The sequence below is a fragment of the Podarcis gaigeae genome (assembly GCF_964106915.1).
Source record: "Podarcis gaigeae genome assembly, chromosome: 9".
Classification (NCBI taxonomy): Eukaryota; Metazoa; Chordata; class Lepidosauria; order Squamata; family Lacertidae; genus Podarcis; species Podarcis gaigeae.
In genome coordinates, this window is record NC_139685.1 from 5,025,429 (window position 1) to 5,046,242 (window position 20,814).

Consider the following 20,814-nt stretch of genomic DNA (forward strand, 5'->3'; position numbering starts at 1 on the left):
CCAAGGGATGCTCACGCATACCATCTCCTACATGCAATAAAGATGCCTGGTCCTGGCTTAACAGTGCCTGGTTCGGCTATGGGCGATGCCTTATGTACATGCAACTGCTAGTCTGTGAATGCCAGTTGCATGAGGCAACAATGGGCAGATTCAGAGTTCTGCTTTTGGCATGTGGAAGTGGTTTCTGGATTCCAGAGAGTGCTGCTCATTTGTGAAACTTGCCTGGGTCCTGGACAGATGAGGCTATAACTTTCTATCCATCTCCTACTGCAGTTAGAATTGGTATTCACATGAAATGCCTATGTGTCACACTGTGCATTTTTTCTTCACATTTCCCCCCCTATTTGTGTTCAGATTCTGCAGGTGGATATGTCCCCCCCCCCCCCCTGTAATCAGTGGAGAAAAGCAATCCTCATTCTTTCTCAATGTATTTAATACAAGCAGGGTGAAATGGCATCTTTCATATGAAATATTACAAGTGGCAGGTATAATATGAAAAACTGGTACCAGAAAAAAATATGCTACTACATGCACCAATTAAAATCATCAGAGATTTAGGATTGCTATTGTCTTTTAAAGTTACTTGTAAACTTTAGTTTTATTTATAATGTTATAGGAGTTTCAGCTCAGAAAGTGGGCAGATGTCTTAGATTTTGTTGTTTTTTCAGTGTTGTTGGTAAATGGTGGGTATATCAAATGTGTCTAGTTAAGAAAAAAATGATTGTGTGGTGTCATGAAATTTCACGGTATTGACTAATGGATCTATTCTGGGTTTCTTGCAATAGAGTTTTTTGAACTTATATCAAAAGTGCAAAGTAACAGAGCAGATGACCAGCGAGGGCTGCTGAGAAAAGAAGACTTGGTTCTGCCTGATTTTCTTCACTTGCCTTCCTGTGGGACTAGGCCTTCTTCATCTACACCCGAAGGGTCTAAAGGCTGCAACAAGAGAATTGCACATCCTGATGTCAAGGACAAATGCATACAGTTAAGTGGTAAAGTGGACGTCATGAAAAACAGTAGTGAAAGCTCCGCAGTCAAAATGGCTTATTCTGGAAGCAAGCAAAAACCAGCTGTGCTGGCAACTTGCAGCAGCCAGAAGACTTGCAGTGTTCCTTTTGGTGCCCCACTGTCTCCGATTCCGCTTTCGCAGGATGCCGCCATATGGAAAAGGCAATCAAAAGAACTGCAGGCTGAAAGCATACAAACTGTTGAGGATGAGAACGTAGCAGACTTGACTCTGGTGGCTGAGGGAGACATTAACAGCCCTAACAGTACGTTGCTGCCATCTCCACCCTCTTCTTCAGACAAAAACACTCTTGCAGGAGCCAAGTATCCACCTCCCGTGTCACTAACAGATAATCAGGAAAAAACTACCCATGAGAAATCCAAATCAGGTATTTCCAGATTTTAAATGTCTTTAATAAGAAATGATTCCCCATTACATTTGTTTCAGCACTTGTTGCATCTGTTTACAACATGCAGAAAAGTGCAACTGAAGCCTGTCTTTAGGGCATGTACAGACCGTAGTTCTGAAGGGTAGCACATAATTTTGGCCTCTGTCACCCTTGTCTACATCCCACTCTGGCCCCTCCTGCCTGTCCACACTGCGGACAGCTGCAAGTTCCAGACCAGCCAGCCTGAGCTACAGGCTGCTTTAAGTACACAAACTCCAAATTGAGAACAGATGTGGTATCACTTGTTTGGCTGTGCACTCATAAAAAGCCTCAACGACCATTTTGCATGTTGGAAATAAATACATTTTTGTTTGGAAGAGCCTTGCAAAACATAGCTTTTCCATTTAAACCTCCAAGACACACTTTTCACGCATATGCATGCATTATTTGCTGTCGTTTCCTCTTTGTGCTGTATACCATTATAAAGACTTGAAGAGGAAAGGGAAAGCCCAGCCTGGTTCCCACATTTCTGCTGGAAGTCCTGGGCACGTCCTCGCGAAGCACATGCAGACAACTTTTTATGCAGACAACTGGGCTTAAAAACTCATCTCTAAAGACACATGCAAATACCAGATGAGAATCACATGTAACATGTTCTTCCTGGACCACCCTTGAGGCAGGGCCAGAGGCAAAGTGGGCAGAGCAGCTAGTGTAAATTTTACCAAGAGGCTGATTTTACACACACACACACACATCTCCACCCTCCATCTAGGCAGCCAAGAAGCATTATCAGAATTCAAAGACACAAAGCAGCCAGACAAGAACACTCAAAGAAGGTGCAAAGTGTAGGGCTGGGGAAGGGTGCGGAGGAGGGGGAGACGGGGGGGGGTGGCCAGAAAGGGAGGCCTGGATGGATATCTCTCCCCATCCCAGATATATAACACCGGCCTCTGGGAGAAGATCCATCCCCCCCCTCCCCAGAGAGTCCTCCCCAAAGAGTCCACCCCTCTGCACACCCTGAGCAGCAGGCAGATATCAGTATGGGCAGCTGGACTATCTGCTGGAAGGCACAGAAATTCAGGAATTGCCATATGCCTGGTAAGAATGTGGTGCTGGGCGGGGGGAGAAAGTAATCTGCCTACACTGCTTCCTGCTGTCTCCATTGCCCATGGGCCCAAGGGCTAGATCACCACCTCTGATGCAACTGACTGTACTTATCTTCATAATTCCAATACCAAGTAGAATCATGACTTGTAGAATGCAAACACATTCGGTTTGACTGCTTATTTCTTGTTTCTTACCTGTACTTATTTAGTGATTTTCACATGCCTAATTGTCACGTGCTAACAAATGACAGCCAAACTCTTCTGTCCTGCTACTCTGAAAAATCAGAAAAAGGTTTATGTCTTTCACAGTGTTTTTATATATGCTACCATAAAAAATTTTGAAATTAAACATCAAATGACCTTGTAATTGGCTATGTCTAAATGATAATACATGAAGTGTATTTTGTGGCCTGGTTGTGTACATTTGTGTATATCTATAGTTAGAGCATGTGTGTTTTAAAAGGGGAGTTTACAAGTTAGACTGTCTTATTTTTAAACTGGAGTTCATATGTGAATATTTTCAAATCTTCAAACTGACCTGTATTTAGTGCATGCCATACCTTCCCATGAGCTGCAGCTTTTGTTGTTTCTATCTTCTTTTATTCTGTAGCTGCCTTAATGTAGTTTCTGCATATATTTTGTATCTGAGTTCCCACCACTACAAAGAGTAATAAACTCTGTTCTTCGTTAATTCATTTTTTTCTTATTCAAAAGTATTTAATGTGCAGAAGCAGATCTAAATGCAATTGGGAGACATACCGAAAATCAGTGGGGAACTACCCTCCTCAAAGTAGCTTCTCAATTTATTTCCATGGAGGCAATGCAATCTGAGCTCTCACAGATAGCTTGGCCAGGGCCCATGTACGGTATATTGCATTCTATAGCAAGTCATGAAAACCTCATTATCCATTTAGTGCTTGCAAATTTCTTTCCCCTTTTTATCTCTTCTTTGAGCCCCCTTTAAGTCTCTTGTACCATTGACTCGTATTAAACTCTTTTATAAAACATGCAAAATTGTATACTTGCAAAATGTTGAAAGAATTTGTTCTGTTATATTTGCATTTATGAAATGGTGTTGTCCATGTCTCCCAGCATCCCTATTTATTTGCTTATTTAAGCCTTTATTTATTTTGCCTTTCACATACGGCAAGACAGTGTACAAAACATCTATACTTTAAAGCACAAATTAAATTGTGATTCAGGGCAAATTAAAACATAATGTTATGATGCCAGCAAAAGCCTTGAGCATAAGCATATTTTCAAGAGGTGCTAAAACACTTAGCTAAAGGGGGAGTTGGTGCTGCCACAGAGAAGGGCCTCCCAGAATCATAGAGTTGGAAGGGACCCCAAGGGTCATCTAGTCCAACCCCCTGCAGTGCAGGGATCTCAACTTGATCATGCATAACAGTTGGACATCCAACCTCTGCTTAAAAACCCCCAAGGAAGGTGCTTCCACTGTCTTAAGGCTCTGTTACTCTTTCTGGTTACTGCCAAATGTACTTCTCCAAAGTGCAGCACAACCAAGAGAATCTCCCCAGCTGTTCACAATGAAGGATTGGGGAGGTATGAGAGAAAGCACTTATTAAAGCTCCTTACTAACAGGCAGACTGCCTTGGCATACATGTTAGGTAAAGGTACTCCTGACTGTTAGGTCCAGTCGCGGACGACTCTGGGGTTGTGCGCTCATCTCGCTCTATAGGCCAAGAGAGCCGGCATTTGTCCACAGACAGCTTCTGTGTCATGTGGCCAGCATGACTAAGCCACTTCTGGCTAACCAGAGCAGCGCACAGAGACGCCGTTTACCTTCCCACCAGAGTGGTACCTTTTTATCTACTTGCACTTTGACATGCTTTCGAACTGCTAGGTGGGCAGGAGCTGGGACCGAACAATGGGAGCTCTTGAAAAGATTTCTACTGCGGGCACTTTCACACTAGTACCTCTGATATCTCTGTTCCAACATAGATGACTTGCAGTTGTTGTTGCTTTATCATGTGCCAGTAGTTCCCATTCTTGAAGTATAATGCCACACGGCTTCATTGTTGCTCTCAGATTGCCCTTTTATTTCTTTGTTCTGGAAACTTTTTTTTATCAAGCCTCTATAAAAGAGATGCTTGTGGAGGTGGTCGTGAAACATTTGGATAGTATGACCTGACTAACAGCAGAGGCTTCATAACTATGCCATCTGCACTTGACAGCTTGGCTGTTCTATATTCAGTTTCAACTTTTGATTCACAAGGCAAAAGTGTGAATTTGTTCACCACCTGGTAGAAGTAGCTTCAAATAATTTTTGCTGGGACATATAACTATCTGGAAGGTGGCTGAGATAAAACTGGGGCAGAATTATATAATGCCCCCACCTTGGCTGGTTCTACCAAAGTGAAAGAATTGAGGACATTGGTTTATCTGAAAGTAAGAACCCCATTAAGAGATCCTATACTTCAATCTATTATAAATGAGGAAGATCAAAGGCCCTGTTTGAGGTGGGGGGGGGGGTTGCTGAGAGATTTCTCCAGTCCCTGTAAAAAAGGTAAAGGACCTCTGACAGTTAAGTCCAGTTGCAAATGACTCTGGGATTGCAGTGCTCATCTCACTTTACAGGCTGAGGGAACCAGCATTTGTCCGCTATGCAGACAGTTTTTCCAGGTCACGTGGCCAGCATGACTAAGCCGCTTTTGGCGAAACCAGAACAGCGCACGGAAATGCCGTTTACCTCCCTGCCCGCCAGAGCGGCACCTATTTATCTACTTGCACTTTTTGGCGTGCTTTCGAACTGCTAGGTTGGCAGGAGCTGGGACCAAGCAACGGGAGCTCACCCCATTGCGGGGATTCGAACCACCGACCTTCTGATCGCAAGCCGAAGAGGCTCAGTGGTTTAGACCACCGCGCTACCCGCATCCCTGTAGGTCTGGGGAATTAGAGGAAACAGGTTGTCTTGATCCATTCCGGATATAATCACTCTGGTAAACAGGCTACAACGGGAGACAAACAAGGGGAATGTGATCCTTTTAGCTTTTCTGGATCTCTCTAAAAACCAGAAACCTTTGAAGCAATACTCATACTCTGGGCCTGGGAAAAATGGGCGTAATAATGGCCTCCAGGAGCAGGTCGTGTCCATCTCTGAATCTGCCACAATTGTGGCAGTATTTCTTGATCTAGATTTAAAAACTGACGCAAAAGGTTTAGCTGACCTAATTTTTTATTCAGTTGTCCTTGAAGTGGGCGGATGAAGTACAGGATGACCCTCAGTCCTCTTTGAACAGGAACAGCTGAGTATGAGACTGGCCCAGAGCAGCAAAATTCAGACTGAGAAGCTGCAGCAGCATCTGTCTGCAGGATGAAGAGTCAGATGGTACAGGACAGATGCCCACCTGACAGCCAGATCTGAATTTGTTCAGGCAGATACTCAGAGCAGATACTATACTGAGCATGAATAAAAAAGAAGGAGAAAACAATGGAAAGGCAAATCCTACTAGTCGCCCCCCCTCCCCCCCCTCCTGAACTTTAGCCAATGCATCTTCATCTTCTTTGCAGTCTCCAGTGGGCTGATGCTGTCAAGAAACATGCAAATTCTTCTCCCCTTTTTCCTTCCCAATGATAGTCCCTCAAAGCAAGCTAGGAGGGGAGAGAGTGAGAGATTGAAAAGGGTTCAGGATTACAAGAGTTAGGCTTGATTCACTTGGGAGGGGGGTGTTGTGTTTTACCGGTACGATACGATACGATAATCTTTATTGTCATCCTATATAGAACAACAAAATTGAAAAAATCTACAGCAGACATTCAAAAACCAACAAGCCTGCTATCCCAGCCTGGTTAGCCCCTTAAAAACTCTGATACCCCATAACTGAATACAATATACTATAGACACTACCTTACACTGCATTTAAAACCAAAATCACATTTGAATAGAAACTGTTTCTCAGGCGGCTAGTCCTAGTCTTTATAACTCTGTACCTTCTTCCAGAAGGCAGAAGCTGTAAGAGATCATTTCCGGGGTGCGCACTATCCTGCGCTATCTCTGCAGTTTTCTTATGGCACTTGGAAGCATAGATTTGATCCAAGGTGGGAAGGGTGGACCCAATTATTCTCTCTGCAGTCTTTGCAACCCTGGACAGCATTGTTTTTCCCCTGGCCGTGCAGCTCCCAAACCACACAGAGAGACCATAAGTTAATACACTCTCCACGGTACAATGGTAAACTGCCATCAGAAGGTCCTTTGAGAGATTGCTTTTCCGGAGGATTCTCAGAAAATATAACCTCTGCTGTGCTCTCTTCATCAGGTCTTTGCTGTTTTCTCCCCAGGTTAGGTCATCTCTCAACTCCATTCCCAGAAATCGAAAGACCGAGACCTGTTCCACACACTTATATGCTTTCTCATAATGCACATGATGTTCATCCCCACTTGTGTTGATACTGCTAGTTCTGGCCCTTTATTCCAGGCTCTCTCAGGGCAGATTTGTGCCAAGCTTTTTTAGTTACTGTGTTTTCCTCCTGCCTATCATCTCATAAGCACCAGCTGCACAGTCTTGATATCGGCGAGAGTGGCTTCCTTCCTGCAAAACCTATTTGGCACTTTTTTCTAAACCTTCCTCCTCTGCCTCATCCTTGGCCTTACAGTGAATCTGTGGGAAGAACGTTTTAGCCTCCATTTCACTGATATGTGGTCATAGTAATCCTTATTTTTAGATGCTGCTTCTCAGTGTGCACCTGCACATCTGCACAGCTCTAAGTATGTTTTCCAATAAATAATGCTTCTATCTGTGTGTTCCCTGAACAGCTACAGGGACAGGCTGAGATTCTCCTGCCTGGGATGACAAAGGAAATAATAATGAAGCATAAACATGCAGGGAGAGAAGCAGGAAGAGGGGCAACTGGCAGTAGAACACACAATGGGAGGTGGAAGATCATCAATGGCAGGGGTATTTTAATTTCCTTTATTTCTATCTCTGCACCTCCTTTGCTCCCCAAAGAACTCTGGTTGACAAACAGAAAAAGGGTAAAAGAATACATGTTTAAAAAATGAAAAAGTATTTAAAATATATACAAAACAATTACAAACATCTAAAAACATTAAACGCATTTAAAGAAACATTTCAAAACAGTCACATACTCTCACAGCCTAATAATTCCAAGGTTGCTGGGTTCTGTATCTTTCAGCCATCCAACTCCTGGCCTGGGTGAACAGGGACTTTTTAAAATGCCTCTTGAATATTGATAATGAGAAAGATAGAAACAACTCCCCAGGAAGGGCAATTCCACAAATGGGGAGCCACCACTGAGAATATCCTGTCACAATTTAGCACCCAGCAATTGCAGCCGCAACAGGGGATTTCCAAAGTTCGGCACATCAGTGAGTTATTTTCTGATTTAAATCAACCTGTGTAATGTGTCTGAGGAAAAGGCAATGAGGCTGAAATGGCCTCAGGGTCTCACGGCCACAGAAGCCTGCCTTGCACTTCATCAACAGAAATAGGAAGTCTTCACACAGAGGGGCTTAGCTTGGAATGACTATTCCAGCAAGGGCAGATGCCCACTGCGTCAGGTAGGGCTACTAGGAGAGGAGGTCACAGGGATGCATGGCGAAGTTATTCTGGTTTCCTCCCGATCCTCCTCTTTTGCAAAGATAATGTGGACACTTTGCAGTTTTACAAATACCTAGCACCCAACTGAACTGATAAAGTATCTTACCTTGGTTCTGAAGGAGTCTCTTTTGTTACAGTGGCTTTTCTGATGGGAAAAAATTATGCCTCCTTCATTATGCCTCCTCCACCTGTTCTTGTTTTCTCCCTGTCCTCCTTTGCAAAAAATCAGTGGGCACTTCTAACTCTGCAGTTGTGCAAATACTTAACAACTTAACTAAATAAATGAGTGCCGTACCTTGGATAAAGGCTACCTGTGTGGCCTCCACCTCCCCTTAGAGCCACCTTGATCCTCTCCCCCTGGTCTCTCTTTATCCTCTTCCCTTGCAAAGAAACCAAGCATCTGTGAACACTGCAGCAGTACAAGCATCTAAGAAAACAAGAAAATTATACTGTGGTTCAGAAAAGGTTGATGTAGATGGTTGTATTTATTTGCTGAGAGAAGATTACCTGTGTCACCTCCACCTCCTCTTGCAGCCACCCCAATCCTCTGCTCCTCCTTCTTATTTCTCTCCTCACCATCTTCTCCTGCAAAGACCAGGGTGCTGTGTGATTAAATAGGGTATTACCTTGGTTCAGAAGAGAACTGTGCAGTCAGCTCAGGGCTGTTGAAGCAGCAAGGCTGTGGGAGTTGGGAGTTGTGTTCCATCTTTGCATCTGTAAATGCACGGGTGATTCCTTCAAAACCCAAGAAAATCAGACCTACACAGTCCTCTCAAGCCGCATGACACTGAGAGGTGGATGTTAAGAAACTTTTCCCCACAAGGTGTCCCCGGGTCTTCTTTTCATATCTTCTTGTGCAGAAGGTTCATCCCATTATCTTTCAGACTGGCAAAAAGTTTATTGAGCCTACTGTTGAAGTCTGGAATTCCCGGATCATCCATTTCTCAATGGACATGCATAAAGGAGGGAGGACTGACAGAGCAGGTCGGTAAAGAGCCCCTCTAGGAATGCTTCTTTTGCAAGTGTTGCACCTGGAAAGTTCAGGGGCTTTCATGCCTCTTCAGGCTGAAGAATTGACATTTTGATTTTCTATTTATAGGAAATAATTAATTGAGGTTGCGATCCTGTACACACTTAAGTGGGAGTAAGTCTTGTTAAACTCAATGCATCTACTTCTAAGTAGATGTGCATTATTATTATTATTATTTCTATACCACCCTCCATCTGAGAATCACAGGGTAGTTTACAATATATGGATTGTATAGGAGTGCACTGTTAAGTCCTAACCAGCATGAAGTGAAGGCCCAAGACAGGTGTTGATCATCATGTGAGCTGCGCACAGGTGGGCTGTAGCGAGCGAGCGAGCTACCACCATTCCTGTGGAGCCTCTTTTTATTGAGACAAATATGCAAGCTAGGCAAATACATTTTGGGGCTGTGACCTTTACACATCTTCCATCCCGAAATCGTGGGGTGGTACAGAGCTATTTTGGCACCTGTTCCACAGTGGCATTTCCCCCTTGCTCAATGTATGACGTAGGAGACAAAAGGTCTCTAAGGAAAATTTTACAGACAGGACACTGCTGACTTCTGAGACCGCAAAAGGTCAGACATGGGTGGAACGATGTACAGACAGTTGTGGCTTGTCTGGGGGGGGGGGGATTTTCCCTGCACCCCAAGGTCACGTGTGCAGGCAGACTGTGGCTGCCTGCTGGTGGGGAAGTGTGATCCCTCCGGACAACACTCCGCGATATCCCTACACAGCAAGGAAGACAGATGAAGCTGTTAGCAAGAGAGAAAATGAGGATGAATTTACAAATTTAGGGGGAGGGAATCATTTCAGAATACTGCAGGTAGGATTATCAGATGTTTGAATGTAGAAAGCTCTCTCCAGAGAGGCTCACCTGGTGCCATCATTACATGCCTTTAAGCACTGGGGAAAATATTCCTCTTTACCCAGGTCTTTGGCCAATAAATATTCTATAGCTTGTTAAAGCTGTAGGTGGGGTAGGGGGGCAACTGTTACTAAGATTAATTTATTATTATGCTGTCTGTTATTATACTTATTATTATCATTATTATTTTATTGATGCTGCATAAAATGTGGTCTTAATATTGTACACTGCCTTGGGATCTTTCGATAAAGGGTGATATTAAAAAATCAAATAAAGAACTACAACAATAACAAATGGCTGAAATAGCAGTGCAACTTTAAAAAGGCAGTGGTGTAAGAGAAAGGGGGCGGGGGAAGCCTGGCCAAAGCTAAGATTTTGGTGCTGGAAAAGTGTAGGATTCATTGGCAGGAAAGCCTCTGTAAAGCAGCAAAACAAAAAGGCCCATTCCTTTTTAGCCATGCCGCTCACCTCTGAAAGTGGCAGTTCAATGAATTTACAGTCTGTGTTGACAACAGGTGAGCTGCACAAATCAACACATAATGTAACCACATCACCCAATTTATTGGAAATAGCATGGCTACAATTGTAAATTACCTGGAAGTAATTGCCCCACTTCTGACTGCATATATTCCGGCTTATACAAAAGGTCTTCAGTCAAGTGATACACAACCTTTAGCTAGGGAAGGCAGAGAAATTCAATTAGCCTCACATTTAAAGGCAAACCTACCTGATCAGCATTTTCCAAAACAATGCACAACACAAAACACTGCCGCCCTTCAAAATTGGCACTTCTCTGAATTTTGCAGTGCATTTCCCCAGCCAAGTAATGTGCACAAAAATTAAGAAATCAGGGTAAAGTTTGCATTTATTAGTGGAAATGGCGTACAAAAATGGATTATATAAGGAAAATTTGATTTGAAAATGTGTATATAGGCAAAACTGAATATATGAAGACAAATTTTCACTAAAACACTGCTAGATTTTAATGATTATTTTTTTTACAAAAACAGATAAATCACAAACTGATACGACAATGTAAAGTGGGAAAATTAGAAAGAAACTGAAAGTGACCTATTTGATTATGCCTTTCTTTAGCTCTTCATTAGAAAAGCAAATAATCTTGGAAAGAAGGGTTACCATTTAACCTGCTCATGTAAACGACGAACCCCATCAAAGAAGAGGAAATCTAACCTCTGCTTGGTTATTTCCCTCATTCTCCAATTTATGCTAATCTGTCATAAACAAATTTGAAGGCTTCATCATCACCTCACTCATTTGCCGCAGCAAGGAGCATCCAATAATTTCTCTGGTGTACCAGCAGATGATAGCACTGGTCCTTCCCAGAAAAGTCCTAGAACTGTGCTGCTCCTCTGCTACACCACTGGATGACTTGGAAGAGGGGGAAATAATCAGCCATCAGCCTAGTAAAGGATGAGGGAATGTAAGCCTTGTGGTTGCTTGCGTGCCTGTCTCATAATTGAAGACTAATTGACTTGGGGGTGTTTGATGGGCCTCCCCACAGCCTACCTGGGTGTGGGGGCCATGGGGAGCCAGGAACAGAACTAGAGGTTGCTCTGTGGCTCTGAACTAAGGTTGTCTGACAGGGCATGAAGAAAGGAAGAACTGCCATGACTGGTGGATGGGGTTTACATATTTAAATATTGTAATGTTTAAATATGAGGAGCTTGCTGCAGTTCCTTTGCTAACCAATAAATTTGTGGCCTGGTATTCATCCAACAGCGGGACGCAGGTGGCGCTGTTGGTTAAAGCCTCAGCGCCTAGGACTTGCCGATTGAAAGGTCGGCGGTTCGAATCCCTGCGGCGGGGTGCGCTCCCGCTGCTCGGTCCCAGCGCCTGCCAACCTAGCAGCTCGAAAGCACCTCCGGGTGCAAGTAGATAAATAGGGACCGCTTACCAGCGGGAAGGTAAACGGCGTTTCCGTGTGCGGCTCTGGCTCGCCAGAGCAGCGATGTCACGCTGGCCACGTGACCCGGAAGTGTCTCCGGACAGCGCTGGCCCCTGGCCTCTTAAGTGAGATGGGCGCACAACCCCAGAGTCTGTCAAGACTGGCCCGTACGGGCAGGGGTACCTTTACCTATTCATCCAACATCTTATCTTTTCTTGACTTTTGTGTCCAATAAACTTTCAAAATACAACTTCCCTTGCCCATGCTAAGTCAAAACTAGCTCTGAGATCTGTCAGCCACAGCCCCATCTCTTCTTTTTAACAAATTTGTATTTCACACATTGCAAACAAATGGAAATACAGTAACCATTATCCATTGCCTCCAGACATATACTTACACATTCAGCAATCAAACCTATTACTTAACGTAACCCCTCCACTGAGAATATTGAGCAGTTGGTATAAGAAGTTCTTGATTGTTGTCATTAGCATAGTTAAAGAAAGGGGTCCATGTTTATGGAAGGGTGTCTCTATTCGTTATGCCTTTAATTGCCCTCCTGTGTCCGGTGAAACGCTCAAACATTGCTGTATCCCAGATATTATTTTCCCATATGCAAGGCCGTAGCTATGGGGGGCTAGCCAGGCTCCCCCTCAGGTGAAACCTCCAGAGGGGCACCATTGAGGCTCCCTGCCTGTGTGTGTATATATGCAAATGTGTGGGGTGAAATCAAGGCTAGTTTCACCCCTGCCATGTGTTCAGGGGTATTTCAGTCTGGTTCTTCCATTGCTGAACTATTGCTAATCGTGCTGCGGTCAGTAAGAAACCTACTCGTTTGCTGTGGCACAGCGTGGAGCCTAAGTCTGTGTCCAAAGATAGTAGGGCCAAGGCAGGACAGATCCTGAAGCTGAGGCTCCAATACTTTGGCCAACTCATGAGAAGAGAAGACTGCCTGGAAAAGACCCTGATGTTGGGAAAGATGGAGGGCGCAAGGAGAAGGGGACGACAGAGGACGAGATGGTTGGGCAGTGTTCTTGAAGCTACCAACATGAGTTTCACCAAACTGTGGGAGGCAGTGGAAGACAGGAGTGCCTGGCGAGCTCTGGTCCATGGGGTCACGAAGAGTCGGACACGACTAAACAACGAAAAAGGCAGAATTTGGAGAAAGGGGTTGGCTTGTAATTGGGCTATAATGGAGAATACTCTATTCCAAAAGTTTTTAACTTGGAGGCATTCCCACTCAGCTTTCCCCACCCGCTTCCAACATAAAGAAAAAAGGGAAGGGGTTATTTTCCCCCAACCTGATTGTACTTGTGCCATCGTGGCCTCCTGTAAGCAAGCAGAGGTAGTAACTGCAAGTCATACAGTGTTCAGTGGGATCTACTCCCATGTAAACATGCAATGGGTTGGATATATTACTTACGGAAGGAATTGTGGGCCCTTTCTGGCTTAAATTTATCCAGAAACTAAGCTGCTAATACTGAGCAGCCTTCTTGACAGGGTGACTTGGCTTTTAAAAGTCCGTTTGTGTTGGTTAATGTTGTATTTGGTAAAAAGGAAAAATGTAGATATGATAAAATAAAAAAGGAGAATTCCCTGGATGACTAGATCCAGATTTGGGGCAAGTATTCTTTGCTGAGAGAGCCCCAGCAGAGATTTAAAATCAGAAAACACTATGGTCTTAACCCCTTCATGCAATAATTAGAGTTAAGCATGTTGGTTATATGAGGCTGGATATATCCCACATTTTGTTAATTGCCTTCACTCTCAGAAATCTTCAATGATACGTAAGGAACTGGAATGGTGATTTGATTACAAAAGAGCTTATACTGTATTATTTGCTTTTATGGCTATATTTGATTATTCTAATCACATGTTTTTGAATGAGAATCCTGGCCTATTGTGATTCTATTATTTGGAAGTTTGTAAATAATGCATTTATATTTTTATCAATTTTTGTACATATTCATTACTTTTTCTGCCGTGACAGATGTGCAAAGCAATGTACAAATTTACAATTAAAACCACAAGGTTAGTTCTACAGACTCAGCTCAGATATATAAAATTTTAGTATTTTGCACCACAAAAATAGGATAGCAAAATATCCAAGCTGTTGAAACGCGATAGACTGTAAAATTTGACTTGTGTAAAGCGAAGCATAATAAATATTATCCCCTTTTTTGTCTTTTCCTTTTCCTTTTTTTTCTAGGTGTGAGCCACAGGAAGAAAAATGATGTGCAAGTAGCTGGAGGAAACCTTTATGAACAAAGTTCTAAAAAAACTAGTCATGACTTTATCGCTGCTGAATTTAGGGGGGAAATGTTCAGAAATGAACTCCCTGTAAGTTGTGTAATAGATGTGGATAGAGTTGCTCCAGAAGATGGTCTGGCCTGGTCTTGTAGTGAATCTGAAGGGAACCTCAGTTTTGAAGGCTGTATTGCAGAGTTAAAATCTTGCCAAGGGAGGATGCGAACAGGTGTCTACAGGACATCAGATCTTCCATCTCTTATTGCTGCTAAGAGCGAGAAAAATAAGGATGACGAGTGTAAAGCAACATTTGTATGAAATTGCACTATGCCTGGCTCCAGAAACTTCATTCTCCGAGGTCATTGCAAGCACTAGTACATTTATTGCCTTTGGAACATATACACAAGCTGCACAATTCCCTTTTACCAGGAGACAGTGAAACTTGTTGACAGCATCTAAGAAAATCCACCAAAAAAACAACGGTCTTGTTATAAAATTTACTGGAAAAACATACACAAATTAGTACATAAATATGTTTTAAAATACATATTTCTGAATGTATCTTCTCACAAAACAGGCATGCCAACTCAGAGGGACCGAGGCAGTTCTCCCTCTCCCCCCCCCCTTGGTATTTTTGAGGGGGCTGAGATGAGCCAATATTCAGGGGGAGTTTGGCTCTGCTCCCTGACATCGTGTGAGCTGTCACGCGGCATCACATTGGACCTCCCCATCCCCTTAAGAAGATGGCACCTCTGTCACAAAATATGCATTTATAAATATGTATTCTCTAAACGTAAGCATATATAAGTGTATTTTATCATAAAATATGCATTTCAGTAATTTCTTGGGATGAGAGTTGCATTGCAAAATTCAAAGAAGTTCAATATCTGAAGGTTGTACGGCATAACAGTCTGAGCAGTGTGTATAAAGTCAGTTTCCATTCTCATTCACAAAGATCACACTTCTTGAAGGTCCCTTACCTGAACTTCTCTAGCTATTCACTTTCAGATATAAACCTTTAAAATTCTTAAGGCTAACAAGATGTGAAGTTAAATACAGTATGTTGTTTAAAGTGTTGTTGTTGTTGTTGTTAAATGTGAATAGAATCAGCAGGAAGGAGATGTCTGCTGTGAGCCTAATAATTATTACCCACCCACTCAGCTGATTCTATTTACATTTTGTTAAAACCTGCATGTTAAATCCACAGATCCCTTTAACCAGTCTCTAGTCTTTCATGGGCTGAATATCAACTTCCATGCTGGGAAATAAGTATGGTAAATGAAAAGTACATAGGATCACCAGCATGGAAGTTGACTATAATAGTCCAGGATATCTATTCCTGCCCTAGTTCAATATCTTATCTTACGAAAGCTTTTTTGTGCTACAAAACAAACAAACAAGGGAAAATGCATATATATTGTCTCCACTGTCAATCCATAGAGTATTTTTCATTACAAGTTGAGGCTGGCAAAGGAGACAATTTTAATACAAACTAGGCAGTCCAAGATGGGCATGGGGATCATGTGGCTCTCAGTGTTGTTGAGCTACAGTGGTCATCCCTGACCATTGGCCATGCCTACTCTGCCTGATGAGCTACAGAGTCCAGCAACATCTGTGAGGCCAAAGGCCCCCATCCCAGGATTTATAATTCTGAAATTACTCTGTGCTGTATAAGGACATAGAAGGCCCTCAGAAACTAGTATGGAGAAATTCTGTACCTCCGGACTGGAAATTTTATCAGTAGAAGAGAAGGCCTTAGGAGTTGCTCCCAAAATGAAGTGCACACGAAAGCTCATACCAAGAACTAACTTAGTTGGTCTTTAAGGTGCTACTGGAAGGAATTTTTTTTGTTTTGACCAAAGTGAAGTGGGAAGAGAAGATTGGTGAAATCCTGACCCATTTTCCTGGCTACAATCACTTAAGTGGGACAAACAATGACAACATTGTGGTTCCATAGAATGGGCAGAAAGTAATGCAGACTGTGGAGATGTGTTCTTCTAGCTGAGACAGGTACAGCCAACCTCCAATTTACACACGGGTTACGTTCCCAGGCACCACACATTCCAAGTGAAATTGTATGTATTTGAGACACCATTGAAAAAGCCTGCAAACACCCCATTTTGCCCAAGCCCTGTTTTGCCCCTTTATGAGACTTTTTGGGTCATTTCCAGGTTTAGCACAATACGCACATGCACAGTCATGCACATATTGGACGTGTCTAAAACGGTTGCTGCCTGTACACTCATTGTGGTGGTGTGGTAGGATATAGGAGCCCCTGTTTGAGGTGAAATCACCAGTTGTCGTCTCCTTATACTTGGTAGGTGTGTATATGTAGCATGAGAAGCATATGTAAATATGGAAACACTTTCATTATACAATTCAGCTGAAAATTTTACAGGAAAATGTTACAGGAAACTGTCAGAACAGACCCATGGCTAGTGGTGGGAATCCAGCTGTGTGGGTTGCATAGCCAGTGTTGATCTTGCCACATCAGTGTATTCTTCTGGACATCAGATAAAGGAAAATATTGGTGTCAGTATGATCACTTTGGGCCTCTCTGTGCAAATGTAATGAGCCAATAGGAAGCAGCCTCTCAGTTTTTCAACAGAAGCAGGTGATGCTAAACATAAGAGTGAACTTGCCACACTTGCAAAGCACATTTCATAACAAAAAACATACAGACTAACAGTCCTATATTGCTGAATCTGGAGAGTCACGCAATTAAGTGGAAGAAAAAGAAAGAAACTATTTTGGTGTGTCAGCTGCTTTTTCATCTCAATTAATTAATGATCTATTGAACTGCAAATATTTTGCCCTCTGGAACCAATCTTAAATTTTCATTTGGAATTTGAGTAGTAAAAATCTGTCATTGGGAAATATATATAATTTAAATATCAGATTGTCCATCACTTTCCAAAAATTATGGTCCATTTTTTTCTTTACAATGATATATTATTACAACTTACATAAATCAGTTATTTTCAAATACTAATTTTGTTTTGTTTGAAGTAAGAAATAATAAATGCAATTTGAGCTTCAGAATTAATCCAGTTGTGTGTTTAAAACAAGAATTCAGTTTAGCTTAATTAAGAGCACAACATCTTGTTATAATGATGCTAAGGAATCAGTCTACAGTGTAATAAATGAACTTGTAATCTGCTTGTATGATATTAAAGTAATATTAAATATTTCAGCATTTCCTGTTCTTTCCATGTGAAAAGAACTATGAGGAGTGATTCATTACATTGGTTTTAAAAATCTACAATAGGAAGGAAATTAAGGCTGAAATTCTAATCCCACTTACTCAAGAGTAAACCTCACAGAGCGCAGTGGGATTTATTTCTCATTGGCCGTGGGCAGGATTGCAGTCTTGGTGCACAGAGGCTGCCTTTGGGAACAAACACTTCAGAAAGAAGAAAAACTAATAGGCACCTGTGTACATCAATGGATATTTAAATAATGTATATTACAAAGCAGTTTCTGGATTCATAATGTGTTCATGTTTTTTCTTTTTAAAAAAACTTTTTTTGTATAAAACTGAGGCAAATAGTTTTTACAGGCAGAGTAGTTGTCGTAATGGGGGTTGAATGGACGGACTGAAAGAAATTCACTTGTTAGTCTTCAGTTGATTTGTTAAGTTGTGGGTGAACATATCAGACGACACAGCGATTCTCCAAACAGCTCTTGTTTATTCACAGGCCAGAACAGAACAGAACTGAAGGGTTCAGCCAGCCTGCTTATATAGAGCTCCACTACAACGCAACTGTAACACTTTCTGTAACTATCCAATCACTGAACGTCACTTTCGATCCCTTATTTGCATATGTGGACCTGAACTATCTACAGTATCCCCCTGCTGGCCCAGGGTGAACCAGGGTGAACTTCAGTACATAACAGGATTCCTCTCATCCCTAAATTCATTTGGAAAGAGACATTCCTTTAAGTACTGAGCTCCCAAGCTATGCTGTATTTATGAGCGGGACAAAATGAAAACAACTTGCTTACATTATAGGTCAGGAAAAGCTAGTGAGCTCTTCAGATCCTGATTTTCCTGGATTAGAAAGTATATTGCTCATTAGACAAGTCCTGCACATCGACGCAGGACAGCAGGAAGGAAGCAGACCCACCTTAGGGGGGCTGCAGCAGCCTGTAGGGCTGGGGGAGAACAGTCCGAAATTTGGCTTAGCATGTCATAAGCCACCTTTTGGTTTAGCATGGCCGAGTCGTAGAAGGCGGTGGGTGGTAGCCAGGTAACAACAACAACAACAATTAATAATGATAAATTATTTATACCCCGTCTATCTGACTGGGTTTCCCCAGTCACTCTGGGTATTTTTGCCCTTGGTGAAGCCTCCAGAGGCTCCCAGTCTGTGTCTGCGTTTAGGCAAATGCATGTGGAGGGTGCCAAACAGGGTCTTTGACCCTGGTGAAATAAAGCCTAGCTTTGCCCCTGGGCATGGTCACGTTCTCTCCTTGCTAACCACAACTCTGGGGTTGCGGCGCTCATCTTGCTTTAATGGCCAAGGGAACTGGCGTACAGTTTCCGGGTCATGTGACCAGCATGACTAAGCCGCTTCTGGCGAACCAGAGCAGTGCACGGAAACGCCATTTACCTTCCCGCCGGAGCGGTTCCTATTTATCTACTTGCACTTTGACGTGCTTTCAAACTGCTAGTTTGGCAGGAGCAGGGACCGAGCAACGGGAGCTCACCCCGTCACAGGGATTCGAACCACCAACCTTCTGATCGGCAAGCCCTAGGCTCAGTGGTTTAACCCACAGCGCCACCCGCGTCCCACCACAAGCTGTAGTCAAGAACAAACATGAGCTACAGGGAAAAGACTTTAACAGCTGCTTCCTTGAGGTTTGGCTCTCTTTTCTTCCGTCTGCAGTAGTGTCAGCAGCGGTCTGGTCCTGTTGACCTTCTGCTTGAGAATCTGGCCCCCCTGCTGCTCACCTCCTTTTTTCGTGGGACCCTCTATGAGCTTTCCTCTTGATTTAATTCATCAAGCGACACTGAGGCAAATGCTACATGTGGGTCTGATAGTGGGGCAGTTCAAACTAACAACTCTTGGGATACTCTAAAAGGCTCTACTCCCCTCCTTTGAAGAGCCAGGTGTCCATTACCTCCATCAGCACTGCTTCTGATTTTCTCAAGGGGTTATGAGGATGTTTCCACATGGTCAGTTGTTCTGCTCTGCTAGGGATTTCTTTCTTTGTTTTGCAAGTCACTTTCCATTGGAGATTTTGTAAATAGGTTACAAAACCCCATTTATAAAAAAATGTGGTGAATATGCATTTGAGTCTTTTCATGTACCAACAGGGATAAAACAATTACATTTGTATTGCAGAGGGCAGCTGGATCTGTGTTGAACCGGGCCAGGATCTGCAAAAAATAATCATCACTAGTATATGAAGCTATTCTAAATCCTTGATGTGCATGAAGGCAGGAATATAGCCTGACTCTTGTATGTCCTTCAGGCTTCACCTCCTACAGATTGTCAAGTTATGTGTTCAGCTGATGGCTCCTTCGTAAAAGGGGAATTTCCCTACGCAACAGTCACAGACTCCTTTCACTTGACTTACCGTTTGATCTTGCTGAAAACAACCTATTGGGGTCAACAGCTCTGTAGAAAGGGAGATATTTAATTTACAACTAAAATGTGAACTCTCCCAGGGCGGCAGAGGAGGCTGCAGCCTACTCAAATCTATCGTCAGAGCTTTCTTCCTTTGCTTTTAAAGCTATAAACCTATTGGAAACATGTCGTGGGGGTGTCTAATATGCTAATGAACAACGTGGGTGGAAAAGCAGAAACTCTAGTACATCTAAAAATGTAACCCTGAATAAAGTGCAAATGAGTTTATTCTAAACTCCTTCAACTTGGTTGGCAGAATTTCAAAAGTGGGTGCATTTACAATATTTTTTTTTTCTTCATAAAAAACCAACACCAAAAATTTCACTCAGAAATCTAGCTGTGTCTAGATAATTATTTGAGAAAACTCAGGTTTGATCCACAACCCTGCAGACATTACCCTCCCTACGCCAGTGCTTTTGCAGATAGCTAAGTCCTGGCAAACTAAAGCACAGGTGCAAGAGGGACTGTAGGGGAAGATGTCCAATTCTAGTATCTTCATGCAGAATCTTCAGGAACCTGCTGTGGAGCTACAAGTCTAGAATGGCCTCTTGTTCCTTTCTTACTGGGACATGGAAAAGATGAAGCACCTTACTGAAACTTTCTCTATTGCCCATATGCCTTTGCCATCCTGGGATGGAGTCACCTCACTGCCTGGACTTATTATTATGAGGTTAAAAAATAATAATAATTCAACAATTCATGGTGGGGATTGGGATTGTGAGGCCACCCACAAACTGCATGGTTCAAATACCTTCAGAGTGCTTTCTAGTTAAATAATAACGTTATGAGTTGTGGGGGGCAAGGGAGTAAGTTGTATGTTGAGACCCTTCTAATTCCTGGATCCAGCAAGTGTTAAAATCTAAGCAAGGCTTATTGAACTAGCCAGACAAGTAATGGTAATGGCCTTCTGAGAATGGGGCATAAGGTTACAAAAGAAGTGCTCCATGCCAGAAAGCAAATGGGTGGGCCTGGGTGGGCCACCCTCCCTCAACTCGCTGGTAGTGAGTTAGGAAAAGACAAAGGCCAGGGCTGAGGGGTGGGTGGGTGTAAGCTAGAAG

The 20,814-nt window shown here is 42.8% G+C and overlaps 1 protein-coding gene and 1 long non-coding RNA gene across 6 annotated transcripts in view; one reads left to right on the top strand and one right to left on the bottom strand.

Annotated features, from left to right (window-relative positions):
- The window catches only part of RGS12 (regulator of G protein signaling 12), an 87,027-nt gene extending 69,711 nt beyond the window's left edge, over nt 1–17,316 (top strand). For 4 of the 5 annotated variants that reach the window (XM_083757288.1, XM_083757286.1, XM_083757285.1 and 1 more), the window contains 3 exons: nt 786–1,394; nt 14,086–15,901; nt 15,991–17,316. In XM_083757288.1, the coding sequence (XP_083613414.1) occupies nt 786–848 (63 nt within the window). In that variant the 3' untranslated portion in view covers nt 849–1,394; nt 14,086–15,901; nt 15,991–17,316. Of the gene's footprint in view, nt 1–785; nt 3,192–14,085; nt 15,902–15,990 lie in introns of those variants that run through there. The other variant, XM_083757287.1, reaches the window with a different exon arrangement.
- LOC310825213 lies at nt 7,509–11,692 on the bottom strand. Its single transcript, XR_014555162.1, has 4 exons — nt 11,240–11,692; nt 10,568–10,649; nt 8,587–8,664; nt 7,509–8,506 (listed from the first exon to the last, which is right to left on the bottom strand). It is a non-coding gene; the product is annotated as an uncharacterized lncRNA (long non-coding RNA).
- Nucleotides 17,317–20,814: the final 3,498 nt, after the last annotated feature.